Source organism: Nothoprocta perdicaria, unplaced genomic scaffold (assembly GCF_003342845.1).
Source record: "Nothoprocta perdicaria isolate Ctin4 unplaced genomic scaffold, notPer1 scaffold_11, whole genome shotgun sequence".
Lineage (NCBI taxonomy): Eukaryota > Metazoa > Chordata > Aves > Tinamiformes > Tinamidae > Nothoprocta > Nothoprocta perdicaria.
In genome coordinates, this window is record NW_020454205.1 from 5,628,131 (window position 1) to 5,649,357 (window position 21,227).

General features: G+C 45.5%; 1 protein-coding gene across 1 annotated transcript in view; it reads right to left on the reverse strand.

Moving 5' to 3' along the window:
* ERBB4 (erb-b2 receptor tyrosine kinase 4) overlaps window positions 1-21,227 on the reverse strand; it is a 230,684-nt gene that overhangs the window by 62,015 nt on the left and 147,442 nt on the right. Inside the window, 1 exon segment of the mRNA XM_026048458.1 lies at window positions 8,184-8,369. Within this exon segment, the coding sequence (XP_025904243.1) occupies window positions 8,184-8,369 (186 nt within the window).

Below are 21,227 nucleotides of genomic sequence, written 5' to 3' on the forward strand. Positions count from 1 at the left end.
ACAGACCCTAGTAGGTGCTCCTATAATACCTTGAGTCTGATTTAGGAGGCGTTTTCAATAATGCTTTCCCAAGCCAGTCTGCTGCTAGGAAAAACATAATGGCTTTCTTCTTTACCACTAGCTCAGCACACTGGATGAGATGGCTGGAGCACGAGGGCAAAGCTCAGACTTTGGGGCCAGGTCCCAGTATCTGAGACCCTAGAAATGCCAGTCCTAAGTGTGTCTTTCATTTAACAAAGCAATTGCCTTTCTCTGTGCAATAAATAGCCCATTTCCGTGCCTTTCCCAAGGTGGACATGGATTGCAAAGGGCTGAAGATCTCTCTCCTTTTTTCCTAACAACCACGACTCAGGGAAGTGCTTTGAGGAACACTGGAATCTGTGGAGGAGGGAAAGGGAAAGCCCGGATAATCCAGAGGAGTTAGATCAAGACTGGAGAAAGGGCGATTGCTCCTGTCTATAAATCTCTCTCAGCCACCGAGAGGCAGAATTAATATTCCCACCCTCTTCCCAGGCCACATCTCCTCAGTCCCACAAGGATTCAAGGATGGGAGAACTTGATCAAGCGATTTATCTTACACAGAGACAACTAAAGCAGTGACTAGGAACAGAGGAAACAAGGACGGCCCCGACTTTACAGCCTCGTACGAGAGGTTACATCTTCCAAGTCCTGCTTTTAAAGCTGCTAATGAATTTAAACAGTAATTGCTCAACACACTGCAAACAGCTCCCCGTATGTCCCTTCCTAGCACTGTCTTCTCTGTCATCCAGAGATAATGGACTGTTCCTTCAAAGAAAATGTGAGAGTTAACTGCACTAATGACCACGAGCAACTCAAACGCTGTGATACCACAGTTATTACAGTTTGCAGGAGAGCCTTAGAGAACCAGAGGTCAGCATGCAAAGCTGGGAGAAAGGTATCTCATTTTCATGCAAGTCTAACCTTAGACTTGTGCTTCTGTCGCTGATACAACCTTTTGGATTCAAACACTCCTCCTTCACAAACTAAAACAATACACGAAGTCCAGGGAGCAATTAAAAACCTTCAGCGTATTGAAACCTTCAGGAATAAGGGCCTTTTTACCAGGGAAATGGGAAAGAGAGGCCCTCCCCAGACCTCGTGAGGAGAGAAGTCAACGCAGACGCAGGCTCACGTCGAAGCAGGTACCAGCTAGAGGGAGCCAAGCAGCCAGAGGAGAGCGAGGGAGGGAGACCTTGGCACTAAAGAGCAATGGAAAACAAGTGGACACCGATCAGTGTGACAGCGAGTGAGGGAATATGCAAGTGAAGAAAGGAGAGGATGGCATTGCAGAACGAGAAGGGGGGGGGGAATTTGGCAATAGTGTGAGAGAAGGGAGAGAGAAAGGAATGATGAATTTTATTGTGTATTGCTTCAGGTTAATGTTTTTCATGGGATACAGGCCCTGTGGGAGACTAGGTTTATGAGAAAAGGGAAAGGCGGTTATTAAACAGTTACATTATTTTAATACTGATCAGTGCTCCAGGTGAAATGACTGGGTAAAAAAAAGGGAGGAAAGCACCAAGAAATTCTCCATAAATATGTATGTAACTATGTGAAAAAAGGAGGAAACACTGTGCTGGTGAAATACAACCAAAGCTGTAATGAATTATTTTTCATGGGACTCAGTTCCCTGGTTTCTTTGGAGAATTATCTCCACAAGTGGCCACGGCAAGTGACACTCAAGGGGGAGCAGGCAGGTTCTGATCCCGGGGCTCTGCACAGCAGAGGCAGCTGCAGGGCTCAACGCATCCACGTTCACCAGAGCACGAGACACTACGGATGAAACCCTAACATCTATCTCCTACCCTGGAAATAACAGGAAAAAATAGGAGAGAAAAAAGAAGAAAAGAAAAAATCTTGGTGTCTGGGAGGACAAAAGAAGTTTCCTTAGCCCTCACAAAAGCCCAAGGCAGTCAGGGTGACCACAGCAGGAAAGACATCTCGGCTCTTCTGCCACTCAGAAGGTTGGAGCACGAATGGGCAGTTCTTTTGCACATTTCAATTTAATTGAAATTTCATTTTAAGGGTTTCTCAAGTTCGTACAAACCTCTGGAACTCACTGCACCTTCCAGCACGGTACCAAGGCAGATCCTGGGCATGGGCCGGGCAGGTTATTTCCCTTTCAGCACTCACGGTCACCCTCTTTCCATCAGATTGCTCCAGGGACACCAGAAAAGGTGTCCTTAATTTCCATCTGCCAGCATCCAAGCTTTCCAGGAGAAGATGAAAAACAGTCGTGATGAACACAAGCAGAAAGGAGGGATTCAGGAAGGTAAAACGGTGTTTTCCCCACCCATTTTGATTTTGCTCCTCCATACAATTAAAGTCCTGTTTCAATATGGGTTTAATTTCATAGTCCTTGGTTTAGATCCTACTCTTCTCACAGTGCACTTCTTAACAGAGCAGCCCCATTAGGAAACTCCATTCATGCTAATGTACTGGCTTGCAGTGATGATTATCGCAGCCCTTAGCCCTGGTCCTTGCCAGTGGGAGCACGTCAGGAGAGGTTGGTCTGGCATCACAATTAACAATTAGCCTTGTCAAGGCAAGGAGCTTTGGGAATAGAGACATCTTGAAGCTCAAAATGCGGACAGCTGATAGATGACTGTCATTAAGCTCCTTTGTTCACTCCACGGTGGAACAGCCACCGAGCTGTGGGGTAGGCAGCTTTAATGAAAAAGAAAGACCTTGAACCACGGCCACTTTTCTCCACCTCTTCCCAGCGTGTCCAGTCATCCCCATTTCCAGTGCAGCGCAGGCGGCGACGGGTTTCATTTGGAGATGGGAGGTGAGCCCTACTCCGGCCTCTGCATCAGCTTCTCAGCCTCATAAATCACAGAGAGCCTTTGCATTTCGCAGAGGTTCAGCCTGTGCATCCAGCTGAGTGGCACCGCCCGGGGCAATAATAAAAAACGCCTCCTCGAAAGGAAGGAGGGTTGAGGAGCGGGCAGAGACGGGCTCTGCTTTTTGCCAAGAGATCTGCAGCAGGTCAGAGAGGCCTGTGACGTGACCCAGCTACGAGGGAGAGAGAACCTGGCAGCAGAGACGCGCTGGGGGAAGGCTGCAAAGCGCCTTGGCCTCCACGGCTCCTGCAGGCACCCAGCTGCAGGATCCTGAAAGATGCCAAGGACCATGAGGATGCACCACGTGCATCCGCGCCTCCCTCCTCCGGCTTCGTTGAAATTCAACCCCTGGTTGCCCTCCCTTTCGCTCTTGGAGAGTGCATTCAAATGTTGTTTGCCTGCACGCTCGCATGCCGCGCAGGGCTTTAGTTAAGGTAATTTGAGAATTCTTTTATATTGAAAACGGTATAAAAAGTAATCCCCCAAAGTACTTGATTTTCCTTCCATGACATTCCACTGTATCACCCTACTTAGGCTTTGCCTCATTACCATGCTGCGGTGCTGTGAACGGAATTATTATAGTTCAGAAGGCAAAAAAAAGCAGGTTTGGCAGCCGCTGAGGGGGACTCGCCCCCAGTGGGCTACCACGTGCCCGGGGACCGCAGCGAGCCGCTCTGCCCTGGGAAGATCCCTTCCCTTCCCTCTCTCCCTCTGCTCCGTCCTCTTCAGGGCAGGACCAGCTTCTCTGCATTCAAATCCTGCTCAGCAAAACTCACACAGGTCAACAGCAGCTCATGGAAACCCTAAGTGTACCATTAAAACTGGTAGAACTGGTAAAACTGTAGATGGACCTGCCTGGGTTCCACTTCTGTGCTGAACCTCATGGGTTTGCATGCCAAGTTACAGTAGCCAAAACGCATTTCTGGGCACCCTAAGGGACAGCCCAGCACAGCATTAAAGCCCACTGCAATGCTCACAGCAGGACTCAGGCTGTTTTTGTCTATTAAATTAACAGTCAGAGACTCCGGTCTCAAAATAAAATGCCTTTTCATTAACCTTACCTAGTGGCAGAGTGAAACCAACACTGTCTGACTTGAAACCCCGTGGTGGTTCTTCTCTTCTTCAGTGTGTTTCTGCAAGAACCACTTCACCTCCACTCAAGAAACAGTAAATAACAAAAAAAAAACCCACAAAATTGGTATGGAGAGTATTTGGGCTGTCATTATAGCAAATGAGAGCAGTTATATCAAATCCTTTGAAATATGAACATTGCAACACTTTTTAATTTTTTTTTTTTAAAGTCTTCCTGGTTTGCATTTACGTAGCCCACACCAGGTGAGACTAGGATATAATTCACCTTTTTAGCTCCACCCTTTAGATCTATTTGTGTATCTGCAAAGCAGGAGGACAGAACCTCGCCACACACAGCTGCTCACAACCATGCTTTATATGCAGAATGCTTGGGGGCCACTCTATTTTTACAACTTCCATCCATAAAACAAGAAGCCAACTGCTTCTGGAAAGAGAACACAATTACCCTACAATGATATAACATCGGAATAAATTCAGCACAATCTGTGTAAGCAAAAGGAAAAATCAGCCACGCTTTCTTCCAGTTGGCAGTAGCTAATACTCAATAACCAGAGTCATATGCAGGTTGGCAACCAGGCAAAGCACCTACCTCATTTTGCATCTCCTTGTACCAAAGTAGAGACATATGGAAATGGAGCGGCTGGAACAAGGGAACTCTGAAGCAATGTCTTCAATAAATAAACGCCCGCACTTTGGCAGATGGAGAAAAGCACAGTAGGGAAGAACTATATTGCAGCAGAAACTTAATTTGAAATGATTCACAAAATATCACCCTGAACTTCGGAGTCAAGGCATTCCCGAGTCCTCCCATCCTGTCTTCACTGGGGAAAAGTCTCACAATAGAGAAGTGGGAAGGTGAGGGTAGATAGATACGTTTAATCAGATATATCAGATGTTTTTTCAAGGAGCAAAGAGATCATTGAACATTTTTGCTGCTTATTACATTCCCAAGCACATTTTTGGTAGCCTTCAGAAAGACACAACAATCCATTCCCCCAAATCCAGCAAGGCAGGACGAGGGAAGGCCTTCTCAAGCAGCAAGAGCTTGAGAACAATCCTGAGCCTCAATACAGTCACAGAGGTGCAAGGGACACACGCACCTTCCCTCAGTGACACAGTGGAGAGGCTGCATTAGATGCAAGAGCCGCCTTCCACGGTGACTCCTGCAGCAGCCTGGTCGTCTACAGGCAAACTGAACCCCTCTGCCTGATCCCTAGTCACTGTCAAACACAACAGATGAGGGGAGATGAACACGACCACATCTGGCTGCTAGGCTCCAGCCAGCACATCATTCCTCTCTTGGGATAAGGGGATCCCTTGTCTTGTCATCACAAAGACTTTCTCTGTCACTGCCAAAACATTCTCCTCTAACCTCAAGTAATGCTACAGGCTGAGAGCTGGCAAGGAAAGTATTCCTGCATCCCATTAGAAAATGCAACAAGACACATAAAATTCTGTGCAATGTTCACGTTACTCTTACACATGTGTGCACCATCACGTGTCTCTACCTCTTTCCTCTCCTCAGTGATAACTTAATACATAATAATTAAGACAAACTGTACCTCAGAATTAAGATAAATTGCATAAAGATACATAATGAGAAAGAGGTTCAACACTCTACTGTCACTCAAGGTCCTCAAAGGCAAGAAGAAAATAAAGAGTCTGACCTAAAGGGACATTTCAGCTCTTTGGAGCTTACTTCCGTGATGAGTTTACAACATACTAGCACATAGTGCAAGTAATCAGGATTTGCAGCAACCTTTTCGACTAAAACAAGCTGCCATCCTAGTAATTACCACTAACACACAGCAAAACAAAGTCCACCCTGTGACTACAGACTGATTCTCTTTGTGTCCATGCTGATCACGACAGTAAAAATAGAAGGGAGAGAGGCACACACACTAGGAATCCAGGTAAAAAATAAGAGAAGGAAGAGGGACACATGAGGAATCCAGGTGGGAGCATGCCAGATGAACCCTGTGGCCCTGAGCTCCTTGGCCAGCCATACGTACCAAGTACTGCACTTCTGCGAGACAACACTGGCTCACTGCTGTCCCTGTCACGAGTAGCCAAGTGGATGAGTTTCATGCTGCAATGCGAGGCCAAAGCAAAATTAACCTCCCGGTTATCGTCGTGCAGAGGGAGAAGAATTTAATTAAACTTCACTACTTTCCCTCAATAATAGGCTACCTTTTGTGACAAAGAATCTCCCCTTCTCTCCGAGAGTTCATCAGTGAATACTGCACATCTGATTTCATTTCTTTGCACTGCGCGGCTGCCCAACACCTCAGAACACAAATATCTGCAACACCCCATCCCCTCTCCCCAAGAGGCCCACACCAAGCACCGATCAAGAAAACCAGCAGGCAACGCGTTTCAAAGGAGCCCAATACCACGCTGTGCTGAAACCACTCAAGAGTCCATTTCAAACCAGTTACATCTTGGTCAGACAAGACCTCACCGTGGACCACAGCTGTTCTCCTTGGCTAAATCAGTGGCCTAGGTGAAGGACAGAGCCGGAGCAAGCGCGGCTGTTATTCCAGTGAGCCCACGGCTGTGGGCTTGCAGACAGACCCAAGCACACAGGCACACACACACTGGAAACGCAGGCGCGTTATCCTCACACGGAGGACACTCTGTAAATGTTTTGAAATACGGAATAGCAGCCACTATCAATCAAGAGAGCAGAGAACAGATGGGAAGGAGGCTGTGTTGAGAGAAAGGAGGCAAAGAGGAACACATATTTTCTCCCTCTCCTTCCTTGTTCTGATAATGACTCTGGATACGCTCATGCAAATCCCCAGGTACAAGTGGTTGCCATCCATGTATTCCCGAACATTGCCCGACCCTGGCTGCTTCCCCACCCCAGCATGGCAAAACCACAGACACCAGTGCATGTGCCAAATGCTGCAAGACCAGAAATAGGCATTTTCCCCTCTTTTTGTTTATTACAGTGTATTTCTTTCCTCCTAAATTATTCCACTCCTCAAACACCTCCTCTTGAAGAAAAATTCAAAGCTAGCCAAACTCTTTTTAACTTTTGGAAAAAAAAAATATCATATCTAAGTTTTTAGAAGAAAGCAACATTTACCTGATGGCTGCCATTTTGTCGAGGAAAACAACTGCTAAAATTCCAGGTTTCTCTTCGTTATTAAAAGTTAAATGTTAGAACTTGAATCCAGATTTATTAATGGATATCGTAACAAATTCGCTTCGTGCTGCAGATACCAGACATTTTGGGTGATGTTAATTTTAACCAAAACAATTTAAAAGTATTAGTAACTTCTGAATAAGTCTCAAGAAAAATCGAGTTCCAGATTCTCATTCACAGTAACCTCATTGTACACTATTTTGGTAGCACAAAGGAGCCTTTAAAATGGAAACAAGCTAAGGCCCTTTGCATTCCCGGATCCTGTCACTATTTGTGACTTGTTATTAATAACACGCTGTAAGTGCTGTACTCAAAACCTAAATATTGAGAGTAGCAAATGCAGACATAAAAAGCATTGTGCACTAGGGCTGGATTTACGGTCTATGCAGTTGTTGCAGCCCAGCTGAAGTGCAGCCTGTCTAGGAACTCTAATGGCTTAATTCTTGCTCCTGAAGATCTGCAGGTGGGCAGGGGCATTACATCCTGGTGAGCCAAGCAGGATGCAGCCCCTGAGACTGGCCATCCCACAGAGAGGAGCGATATTACCCTCCAGCCCCGAATGTTGTGATAGGTCTTTAAATGCAGTAGAACCGTGATGGTTCCCCCAGGAGTGGCATAAAGCAAGTGTTTATCTTCTCAGCAGTGTGTGGGCAGACAACTGATGGCGTATGAGAATATAATCAGCAGTACAGATTCAGCAGGGCTGAAAACCAGTCATGTGAAATTGGTAGTTACGAACCCTTGACTGCATGGTGAGCAGTGGGAGAGGCTGGAGAATTGTTCTGTGCTCAGATGGGGCACAGAGGGCGGCTGCTGCTTCTCCTTCTACGCTTTTTCTCAATGAGCCCATGTGAACAGTGAGTTGGGAAGACAGCCAGGAAAGAAAACTTGGACTTAGTACCAAGTAATCTACAATAGTCTAGACAGTCAAAGCAATACATATTTCAAAGCTACCCAATGTCCTTGGAAAAAGAAGGAAGCAACCAATCATATTTTCCTTTTTTTTTTTTTTTTTGGCATGGCATTTCTTTTGATTATTTATGAAACTGAGAAAAAGAACAGCATGAACTACTTACCTTGGCTATTTGGACACACCAGTTCAGCAGAAGTTGGGAGCCAATATTATCCTTATGCTCATGAACGTAATCCAACAGGCAGCCATGGGGCATCAGCTGCGTGACCAGCTGAATGGTTGGGCTCAAGCAGACACCAAGGAGTCTCACCAGGTGCGGGTGGTCCATGCTGGCCATGATAAGGGCTTCCTGTAACCACAGAAGGGACCCAGTTACTCCACTGTGTCTCAAGGCTAGATGCCCAGATCTCCTGTTCCCCATGAAGCATTGAAAGGAAATTGTAAATATGACAAATTTCCATGCTTTTCTGGCATTAGGCACTCCTAGACAAAACCTGCTTGGATGACAGGCATGTTATATGGTCCTAAACAACAGGTCAGAGTATCTGCGTAGCTCCACTGACATCAGGAACTTGGCATTGCCTCATATTCCCTGCTTTGTTACATACAGCCACAGAACTGAAGGTGCAAATGTGACACAGTTGATTTATATCTCTTTACAGACACTCTTTCTTGTTTTGTTTCCCTGAATTCAGTTTCTTGAATTTGTCTTCTGGTTTGTGGTCAATCCATCAGGTATCAACTCAGGCTTTTTTTCCATGCATATAAACCATGCCACTTAAACAGTTCTGTCCACAGTTAGGCCTAATTCTGCAAGAGATTTGATTATACTGTGCTGAAATGCTTTACTAGATCCAAGACTTAATGTTTACTATTTTACAGGCTTCAGCATTTAATATTCTTAAGTCACAAGATGATTTTAAAGGAAAATATCCCAAAACAGAGTTCAGCCTGCAAGAGGTTAAGAATCACGCGGTATAATGGAGGGTTTGCAAACGTGTCTGACGCAGCCCAGCAGGGCTACACTCCTGCTTCACAGAGATGCTGCCACAAGTAGAGCACTACACAAGTTCCCAGAGTCAGAGATCTGACCCTTCTAGTGCAACTCCTGGTCTTTGCAAGACCTCCCCAAGGGATCTCGGGTGAACCACTTCATTTTTCCAAGCTTCAACTTCTCACCCACTGCACAGGAGATAACACCCCTTCCTTTCTCCTATATTCCTTCTCCTTTCTGGATCTCGGGCTTGCAGAGGTTTTCAGCTAGCTGGTTGTCCAATACCAAGCACCAGAAGGACTTAACCTTGGTTAATGCATTCAGTCCTAAAATCTTACCTACAAATGTCCCAATGCCTGCAAGATATACAGGGCAAAGTACCATAGGACCTGGTAGCACCAAGTACCAATTTTCCCTATAAAAACCCTATACATTTGTTCTCACAGGTAAAGATGCCATCGTGAGCAATTGGATTTCAAAAAAAAATAGTCAGGGGAAAAAAACTCTTCTCTCATTCACCGAGCTAAGTCCACGATTTCAATAAAGATCACTCGCTCTGGGCAAAGAACAGTGAGACGGGAGGGGAAACACAGGCTTTGTAAAGCTATTTTGGCTCTCTCCTCCAAAAAAACAAAGAAAAAAAAAATAAACAGATACAACATCTTTCTGACAACTTATACAGCTAATAATAATGCCAGAGAAAGAAAGAAAGAAGGAAAAAAAGGATGAGAAAAAGTCGATATCAGAGAAACACAGCATCTCCCCTTCCCCCCCACCCCTCACAACTCATAAAACTGTTTTTTTTTCTTCCCTGTATTAAAGGAAATAAAGTCCTGGCAAGTAGGCTAAGTTTGTATTAAAGAAAATTGCTCATCACAGTACAAAGGATATTTGAAACCAAATTGCAGAGTATTTGCATAATAGTTCTCTTTCTTTCCCTTTTCTTCGATACGATAAAAAGCTGTTCAAGACACTAATTGTAGAGTCCCCTTCTCCCCCAAAAAGAAAAGAGCAGATGGTCTCCACTGGGGAGGGGGGAAAGTGTCTTCTTTCTTCTGGCATGTATGAGAAAAATAAAATAAACTCCTAAGTTCTATAAGATGACCCCATTTGGATGAGGAACGCCAAGGAAGACTCCAATCCTGCAAGTGAGACAGGGGATCTTCATCAAAGAAGTTTTGTTCCTGTTGAAATTAATGTAGTTCTTCCTTTCTTGAGTCTGTCTGGGGTCTCCTTGAAGCAATCTTACCTCTTTCTGCTGTCACGAGAAAATGTCACTGAAGGCCACCAGAATAAATGCATGTTGACAGGTGCATTATCCCATTTCAAAGAAGAAGATTACTCCACTGCGTATATATCTTTTTCATTTTTATTTTTACCCATTCATTTTTGTGCTGCAGATGCACTGGGGACAGGACTTGTTGTTCCCTCTCACTCAGGGCAAAGTTAAGAGTTGCTCCAGGAACTCAAAGTGGGACTACTTTTCTCCATAATCAGGCCTGATAAGAACATGGACAAGATACTCTTTTCACTCACCAAGGGCCCAAATGGAAAGCTTAGAAGCATGTGCTCCATTAGTCTCCAGCTACAAGCCATTTATAAGTCTATTTGAGTCAAAAGGAAAGACACTTCAGTAAAATAATAAAAGCAAGCAGTGTCATTTGTCTCATTCTGATATCACAGGGAAGTATCTATTCTTCCACTAGTTTGGGGCAATGGCTCTGGAAAAAAGATATTTTAAAAAAATGTTACAGTCTGTAATGAATCAGGACACACAACGTAACAAAAAGCAAGAAAACTTTCAATTAAGGGTCAAGTGCCTAACGGATGTTAAGTTACCATGAATCCTGCCTTCACATAATTGCCACAATTAGTAAAAATAGTGTTAATTTTATTGCGCTAGGACCTACAGGAGAACTCAAATGAGGGTTATGTGTATCCAGAACAGTACAAACACACACACAAATTAGATTGCTAGAGCCCAATTACACAAAGCACACAAGCAACAGCAACAGAAACACTGCGACTCGGCAGCGTTTTTAAAATCTGTTCTGCAGCTGAGGCACGGAGTCCTCTCCTGCAATCAGTTTGGATGCACAAGACCCTAAAGCCACAATTTCCATGGTATTTAGGCACTCTGCAGCCTGGCTTCCAATTAAATGTTCTGAAGCACTTCAGCAGCTAAGGCACCCAACTCTCCGAGTTAGCTCCCTGACACCCGCATCTCTGAAAACCCGTTTCTGCAATTCCCCTTATCTTCTGGTAGCCTTATATCCACAGATATCTTGTCTCTACGCTCAATTGGCAGAATTACAGGAATGATCTTGAAAATGGTACTTATCATCCCACTTTAATGACGAGGAAACTGAGGGAGAGAAAAACACAGCCCAGTACGCAGCCCTGTGGCAAGCGTGGAGTAGAGGTGGGAATGAGGCTCCAGGTCACTTCATCTCTCTGCCCTGGACAAAAACCCTCTGAAGCTGGAAATGAGAAGGAGGGCAGAGATGAAGATGTGAGACCACATCTCTGTGCCAGGAGTTAGAGCTTTTGGGACACCCTCGTGCCCGTACCGGAGGCAGGGAAGTCCTGGTGCCCTGGTCCTTCAGCTCCCGAGAGCTGCCTGTCGCTGCAAGGATACACACGGGCACAGAGCTACATCCAGGCTCAAGGCGCCAGTCCACAAAACCCACGAGGACAATTAGGCCCTCACTTCACACAGCTCCCTGCATCCACCTCCCTTCCTTAGACGGCTTTGAAAATCCTAACTAAAAGGGTTTCTTAATCTGTCTACCCTGGGCAGTCATGTTTGAAATAGCTTTAATTTCAGTGACACTGCTCCCGTGTAACTACAAACGCAACCAAGTCATCTCCTCCAGCAGACATATCCCACCCTGGATTGCTCTGCAAGGAGCAGAGCAGCACGGGGTCAAGCATCCCCCGCCAAGTCCAAAACCAGGCCCTGATGGAAACACGAACATCCTCAGGGAAGCAGGGACATACACATCGGTCAAGAGGCGTCCCCTCAGCGGCTTTACGGAGGGTTTAAGTCCTGTTAATCACTTGTGTCATTGCAGAGTCCTGAGCTAGGCCGGATGAACACGTGTATCTGACCAGAGCTTGGCAAGCCGGGACAAGGTCCAAAAAATCTTTGTTTTCCTCCCATTCTGCTTCTGTCTGTCTTGCCATAAAGCACCCTAAATCAAACAAAACATAAGAAACCACACACACACACACTCAAAACAAGTTTTTTTCTAATCACTGCTGAGCAAACAACACCACTTTAAAGCCGACTTCTCGGGATGCCGGGCGTTTTCCTGTAAGCCTAACTAACTGCGCTGTGGTGACAGGGAAAATGCTGCAGTGAATACGCTGCTTTTTTCATTCATTTCACAATGCTTCAAAGGCCAAGGCAAAGAAACCCGCCCGGACCTCATGCCTCACCTGCCTCAGGGCACATCCAATTACAGGCCAACACACTTGGAGTGCGTTTTGCTTGCAAGCCTCCTTGCTGATATACTCCAAACTTCCAGGCTACAGCTGACTTAGCCACGCGCAGGCTGCAGAAAAACTGAGAGTGACAGCACAACACATCTGCCCAACAACATACGTGGCTACGCCTATGTGACTGTGATAGCCCTTATTAAATTTCTCCTGTGCTTCCTCCGCCGGATGCCGCTTTCCATCGCTCTATTTCCACTGCTGTATTTCCTGCCTCTGGGATGAAGCTTTCCCCCAGGCAGACAGGTATTTTGGGGGAAGCTGCTGCGGAGGTGTCTCAGTCATTTCTGGGAATGAAAGGGGAGCTGCAGCCGTAGGGACCAACAGGGGATACCAGAGTCCTGCAGCGAGCAGCATTGCAGGGAGGGCAGGAACATCAACCACCACAGCTGCTTTTCCAGCAGCTGCTCCGGGCTCATCAGAGGCAGACGCATTTATCAGGGTGTTTTCAGGCAAAAGTCTTAGCTTGGCAATAGGTTACACGACCAGTTTTACTGCTGTGCACTAGTCAAGGGCAGCTGAGCAGTGCTGGGCAGGCCCGGTCCTGAGGAGGCAGGACGGCAACTCAGAAGCAAACCAAAGAGAATCCTTCTGGCAATCCACGTCCGTGCCCCAAGCAGAAAACACAGGCAAATGCCCGTGCATGAGCAGGTAGTTTCATGTGTGGTTGTTGTGTGGAAGCCTAACGACACATTCAGCCTTTACTTACATTCATACGACTGATTTTTCTGCATAGAAATATGATGTTTGGCAGTGCTGGATGTGGCTGTCCCAGTGTGGTGTAACCAGAGCTCTACCAAAGTCCTGATGTATTAAGGAAGTGGAAAGTGTTGCTGTCTGGTGCCCCCCTACACTCAAAGCATTAAAAGGAGAAAAACCAGGAATGTAAAATATAGCTAGGTCTACAGCAGATACCTCACTTCCAAAAGTGATGGCAACATGAGGGCAACGTGCTGCGGGAGCAGAGCTGCTCCCACTTCCTTCCCAGCACTTGAAACCAGGACAATTGAAGCATGTGAACACTCCCTCTCTCATAAGCAATGTCTAAAAGTGCTGGATCAAATATTCTGAACATGCTTACATGTTGGAGAGAGCAGGAGATGTGGTGTGTAAAGCCCACACACCGTATGCTTCCTGCTTCTCCCGGCTGGCTTCCTACTAATTAAGTCTCCCAGGACATCAGAGTCGGTGTCAGACGGCTGAGGAGGACGCTCAGGTCTGGAGGAAGGCTCCTTTGTGCCCCACGAGCTAAGGGAGGGCTCTCCTTCAAGCACCTAGCCAGGGGGCAACCCGTACTGGCCTTTTGTAAACCTTTCCTGGAAACACTGGATTCTGGCGGTTAGACACTAAAACACAGCCTGCTTCCAGCTTAGTTTTATGCATAGATGGCCAAGAATCCGGGACCTCTACAAGCAGCAGGACTTTTATGTGAGCATTTCCAATTGAAAACACTCAAGAGAAGCAGCAGTGGAGTTCAGACTGTCAGTGCTGCCTTGCAGGTCAGCTCCAAGCACTGTGACAGTGTGCACAGCTCTGTGTAATGCTGCTACGGCATTCGGGCAAGCGCTCTTCTTGCAGCTTGTGACACAGCCGTTATCTCAGAGCTCCCTGTTAAAAGTGGTTCACCCGCCTTTCTGTTTTGATGCAACTAGCAAAATGTCTGAAGTTTTAAGGTGCACTGCCCCAAAAGGCCATCATTTCAGCTGCACGTGAATGGGAAGGGAAAGAAACCCAACCCCTGACCAGTTAAAACATTTTCAGCCTTAGCTGCACATTCCTTTCAGGAGGAGGGAGCTCTCGCTTCGAGTTTTGATATAAGATGGCAAGGTCTCAGGAATGAGTGATACAGGAAAAAAAAAACCCTATCATGTTCTCACTCCTTTTGAAGAGTCTTAGGTTGTTGCTTTGAAATTTTCTTATAGCACGAAAAAGCTTAACTTTATAATCACACACTCAAAGCTCTCTCTGCCTTCAGGATCAATTTAAAGGGACAGCAGCAGCCTGAAACCTGATTTCATCAAGTGTACTATCAACATTAAGAGTGGTTTTAATCAAAGACATATTTTGCCCACAACGCAGGCAGTTCATTTCTCACATTTGAGAATGCAAAAGAGACCTCTCATTTCCATGTTTCACTCATCTGTATTCAATTGCATGAACTGAGCATCACACTCAGGACTCAAGTACTGCAAAGGGAAGATTATATTTAAACAAAACAGGCTTCACTGGATGGTGTGGCACAAAAATTGATTTTTTTGACCACACTGGTGTCAGTTAACCATGAAGTCATCAAAAGCTTCCACACTTTTCCTGGCTCACAGTATTTGCTTCTCTTCAACATCACTCACCTGCCATTCTCCTGCCTTATGCCTCAAGGTTTCACATTTCTCTCTGATTTCTTAAAAGATTTGGGTATTTCCTAGTCTTAGTGTAATAAACATAGAGGTAACAATGTAATAAAGGTATTTTCATGCTTCTAAAACCATGATATCAGCAATATCCATCAAATCAAACACTATGTCTGAGCTCCAATGCATGGTCCTGCTTAGGACACTGCTCTGCATCCTCTCTGTCCCTTGGTGAGAGCCAAACCACCAAGACCTTGTGATCTGAAGAACAAACTGGCCTGAACTGATGGCCAAATAGCTTTTGCCACTGCAAAACTCACCATCAAATTAATACACACAACTGCATTTATTAGCTGGTGTTTGTAGCCACATGCACACCATCATAAAGATAAGATCTCACAGAAATACAGAAGTCAAGGACAGTTCCGGCGAAATAACACCTAAACAAACCTGCAATATTGCAAGAGGGAATACCTATTTTCTTACAAATCGGTGAAGTGACAGCTCTATGAATAGAGCATAATAATCATTTACGTTACATTACACTCTCTCCTATGATTTACCCCAACCACAAAAACATTTGCATCGTTACTGCAGCACAACCAGAGCTTCCAGAGCGCTCCTCAGCCGAAGGGGCTGCACAAGCCACCCCCCAAACCTCTTCTCCCGGAGGAGTGTTTCCCACAGCAAGTGCTGAAGGTTGACTGGGGTGAATCTGCTTCTCAGCAGCCAGCAGCACCTTGCAGCTGTTCAGGAAAGATAGGGAAAACGACCATTTGTAAGAGACGCTGCGGAAGAAACTTGAGGCAAACGAAGCACGAGCAGAGAGCCTGAAAGCCCCAGGCTGTCACCCTCACTGCGCCAGAATTAGCACTGGAGAATTACTCACGCCAGCTACTCGGATGGGTCGCACAAACTGCAAGCTTGCTCTCCAGCTCTGAAGCACAGCAAACGCGCACCCCGATTACCAGGCACTAACCCCAGCTGCTATTACAGCCTGGCAGTATTTCCTCCCAGTTAACAGAAGGAATTATTTATTTGGGATGATTTTTAGGAAACAAAACCAGAGTCACATACAGTTAATCCAATAAATCAATTACTTGCTGCACGTATGTGCTTTTTCCTTTGGGTTTGGGGTTTTTTTTTTTTTGGAAAAATTTGTAAAGACCTCTATTTCCATCGTATGACCTCCTGCTGGGACCACAGAACATACATTGCCCATGAGAGGCACCCCCTGAGGCTAAAATGGACACTGAGTGCTTCATTTTTCTGGTCTCAGAAAGGTTCTGTGCTAGTGAGACGCCAAAGAGGCAGCAAGTTGGTGCACATCACCAGAGACCTACACGTCTGTTCACCCAGGGCAAGTTTGGAAGCAGATTAATTTGCCCTTTTTAGATACAGAGAGGGAACAGCTACCAGTTGCCACGAATTGACAGGCCAACGTGAACTCCAAAGTGATCGGGAATCCGGTATCATTTATACAGGCAGGTGGGTGATGGTGCTGAAACACATTTGTGGATATTAAAACCAGACAGGAAACTGCATTCACATCCTCAGAAAAGAGCTAACACCGGAGAATGTTTCCCATCTGCTCTCTGCTAAAGAAAAACCACCCCAACTCCTCCCACTCTTTCTGCCTGCTCTCCACAACTCAGTCACTCGGGGAAAGGTTTTATTGTGATGCCTTGTTTTAAATATCTCAGTTTGGATTTGAACCCATTTTTCTCTGTTACACATGATGTGCCCCGTGAAACAACAGGTATTTGACTGCAGCTCAGCAGTCTCCTGCCACTGCATCAATACTGTTCCATATCACAGCATTTAACTATGCACACCGATCAATGAATGCTTTTGAAGCTACTATTGAGTAAATATAACATGGCTGCAATTTGTTAACACAGCTCCAAAAATCTAAGCAATTGTATTTTCTTCAACATTTTTATCCCATTTGTCATGCAAAGCATTAAGAGAACAACAGGCCCCGGTCTAGCTGAACACTATTTAATTCTAGTTTGTACAACACATATTTGTCTATGCAATTAAATATCTGATATTCTATATAAAGCAAGCAGAATCCATAAGAATACAATTTTAATGACTTTATAAGTAATTGAGAGTTACAAATCCCTAACTTTTCCTCTGCTGCTAACACACAGCTTGCCTTATACCAAGTATCCTCCAACTTCTTTAAATTAGCAGGCTTTGGTGGCCAGCACTGACTTGTTTTTAACTCATTCTTAGTGGCTAAGTAGACAAAACAGATTTGTTTCAAAACAAACCTGACAATTTCTGCCCAAGTAAACACTCCAAGGCATTTTAAAACAAATTATTAATAACCATTAAAGAATTTGCTCAAAAAATTATGAGATCTGCGTTCAAATTCAGACTTGCACATAAGAAGGGAGTAACAATAATAAATCCTCTGCTTAGTATTCATCTGTTAAATGCACCTTAAATGAAAGCTTTGCAGGACAGGAACAAGCTCTGGGCTGAGCAGGACCAACAGATACCATATGTTACATAGAGCAACATCACTGAAGTCAATGCACAGACACTGCTCTGCTCAATGCTGTCATTTTTGGAACTACCACTTCAGTTTTGGAGGGCCAAGCATTTCAAAGCAGCAATTACTGATGTAAGGACTGTCAGCCACATTACGACCTCCGCTCGAGCTCTGTTTATCCAAGTTATTGCACTGACGTCTAAAAGGAACTGGCAAAATATTAGAGAGATGATCAACAACCCAGTCATGTACCAGATTTCCCTCTCCTTTTCCTCACATTACAACTCTGTGACAGGCAATTGTCCCTACCACTGCTTATCAATGTTAAGTAGCATGCAGAATATTAATATGAACAAATGCTAATTATTTCATTTGTCTAAGCCTGTGACAGTTACTGTTGTATCAGAGGTGCCTGAATCAGTACATACTTATGGAAAACTGTTAATTTTTTAAATGCTATCTACAGCAAAGCACTAAGGGAGAAGTACTGCAAACCACAGAGTCTTGGAAGAGTTTTAAAACAACATATATTTCAACAGTGGCACTTCCAGCTCAGCCCTCATGAGCCCGTGCCTCCTTCCTTAGCATTAAATTTATATTAAATTAAAACTGGGATTCATCACGAGTGCAGGACTGTCTCATGTGTTCCTATTCTCACTACAACAAAAAAATCATTGTTCCTCTTGAACTTAAAGGTGGCTTGGCACTTTGGCTGTGTAAGAATGATTAGGACAAATAAAATGCATTGATCCTGTGGGGCTTTTTGCTCAGCTGCTCCTCCGCTGCTGCCCGGCGAGTGCCGCACGCGCTGGTGCTCCAACGCAGCTCACGAGCAGCCTGCAACGTGAGAACCCGCCCTGGCCCAGCACGGAGCTAAATCCCATCGAATGATTCAAAAGGGATTAGCCAGCACACCGTTTTACAGCCAGCTCCTCTGACTTATGTCATATAATTATATGATATTATATAATACCAAGACACTTCTTCTTCGGTCTTTCCATCGAACCTCCCTGGGCTCACTGTTAACCTTGAACTCACGATGGTTTGTTTGGGCTGCATTACAGATAAGGCTAGAGACACAGTATCTCCTTTTTTATTAAGAAGGACCCCGTAAAAGCCCTCATTTATTACCAGAGTGGCAACATTCTTGCATATGCATTGCCCTTTAGAAACTCAAACATTAATGTGTGCCTACTTTATAGTGCTAATGCGAGCTGCAGGTACAAAGGGAAAAACATCAAGTAAAAGGTTCCTTAAATACAAGCTTTAAGTTCCCTTCAGTGAACTTAAACTTAAGTTAGTTGTAATCACCCAGTTCTCAGCACCAGCATCTGCATTACAACTGGGTGACTGTGCCAGCTTCTTCTCTCAATTAACACATAAAACATTATTTGGTAACTCTGCTTCCCATCTGATTCTGTTTTGTCACAGCTTTATTTCTACACCTTGCACTTGAAGACATCAGAAAAAAACCCACAGAGACTTCAAGCACTCTTATACTCTGCTTACGTAGAAGAAAGGCTGTTTTCCATGAATTTCAGTACAAGTCTAACAGCTGCAACCTGTTTCAAAGGTACCTGTTCCTACACAGATATCAAGAAGTCTTTTCTTCTGCCTTAAGTCATCACAAATGAGTTGTGTGACTGAAACGCCCTGGCACCCGTGGGCGCTGTCGGGCTGAAGCGCCTGCCCTGAATCTCCAGGAGGAGTTTCCACTAAGTGATGAAGGTTGCTCTCCAAATTCCTATCCAGACACAAAGTGCTGGGGGCCTGGGAAAGTATGAGGCCTGAGGAGAGCTTCCTGGCCCAGGGCCAGAGCTATCACAGAGCACAGGATGGCAGCGCGCAGCACGGTGCCAAGAGCTAGCGGGCTGCACCTCAGCAAGCAGCAGGAAAAGAAAAGTCACCATGGGAATACACATCCCATGGCTCTGGCCAAGCCTCCCAACTGAAGTGGTATGTGCTGACTTCTCTGTCCCTCCTGCTGCTCCTTCTCGACGTTCCCATCCTTGGCCTGCTCATTTTTTATTTATTTATTTTGGTGGGGGGAGCTCTCCCATACAGTGTTATATAAAGACAACAGTGGGATCCTGCTCCTCTTAAAACATAAAACTACTCAGATAATTGATTTGGTGATTGGGGAACCAAACTGAAAACCACTTACCGATTTTGGGAATTTTTTCTGACCTACCATGGAGGGAAAGACCCCTAGAGCAAGCAAATATTTGAAGAGAAAATCACCCCTGCAGGTGGAAATGAGAGTGAATGTGGCCTTGAAAGAGTTAAACGGTTCACGGCTCCCAGCAGGTGACCTTCAGCAGCTGGTAGATGGGCTCCTGCTTTCTCAAGGACAGCTTGATTCCTGGCCTCTCCGGACAGGCTGCAAAGCGGAATTGCAGTCAGAGCGAGCCTTGTGCCGGGGCTGGCGGCCACACAGGTTCTGCTCCGCGGTGCTTAGAGCACGCACGGAGCCGCGGGGCAGGGGCACACTGCACCAAGGGGACCTGCAAGCAGACGAGGAGGTCACCACGTCCCGCTGGAAGCGCGCACGTCCCGGGCGCAGCCATCCCGATGCTCTTGTGGAGAGCCTGATGGAAAGGGGGATGTTTACAGAGAGGAGATGGGAGCAGGACAAGGGAGAACGGCTCACTGAGAACGGCATACACAGCTCCAGCTGATCCTAAAGCTGCTTTCAGGTGCGGTTTGAGGCCACATAGTCACTGGAATGACTGGGATGTCCCATTCTGGGACTCTCTGCTGGACTGAGCTGCCTTTTCAGGCTTGAGCTAGTCTTGCACTAAGCATCTGCGGGGATTAATGAAGATCTGGGTCATACATGTCACTGGGTAGCCTGATGATTCTACACTGAATCAAGCATAATGCAACGGAGAGGCAAAAATCTCCTGCTATCACCCATATGACAGGAAGCCTCAGTGCAAATCATCAAAGGTAAACTTCACATTACAGCAAGTCTGTCCACAGCAAGCCCCAATAGCTCCTTAAATGCTGTAAGGGGTAGTGAAAACCACCTGAAAGCTCCAGCGCAGAGTCCTCCTAAGTCTAATGCCAGGAGCAGAAACCAAGGAAAGATAAATTATCTCTCACCTTCCCTCCTCTAGGCGCCCAGAAGCAGCCAGAGACACCTGAAGGCACCAAGAAAGCCCCATGATCCATCCAGGTCCCTCGTCTTGTTTTCAATGGGGCAGGAACTGAATTTCAGACACAGCTCTCACGGTGACCTCATGTACTCCCATGTCCTTCACCTCCCACCCTAGGCCTGGTCAGACAGGTGACTTTTTTTCCTCTTGAAATCTCCAAAATCAAAAATAATCCTCTGAGTCTGGTACGACTCGAGCACCTCTCTTTACTACAAAAGGGGCTTATTTCCAAAAAGCTGCTTCTCTTTCACTTGACAGTGAAAGAAGACTGATTGCTTTATTAATTTAGTTAATTAGACCAGACAGGCAAACATGATGCAAGAAAAGGCGAGGGTATCAGCCCCCTTTATGCAGCTTTAATTTGTTTGCTGCGTGCCTGGTGGAGGTCGTTGTCATTTATTACCTTCACACACCACTTGACAAATGCTCTCCTGCTCCCTGGAAGCTGCTCCTAGGGATGGCAGGCAACCACACTAAGTCCAGGCGAAGTCAAGAAGCCTCCTAGATCTTAATTATAAAGCCATAAAAGAAACCAACTGCTTTTGAAGCTTCTTACCAGGAAACAAATGAGAAGGGAGAATTTATTTCCACCCATAAATCCCAAACCCTTCAGTTTAATTTTTCCCGTGTTAACTTTCTCACCTAGCTAAGCAGCGCTGGCTTCTATTATTAGCTCCTGGCCCAGCATCAGCTGACCAGCATCAGT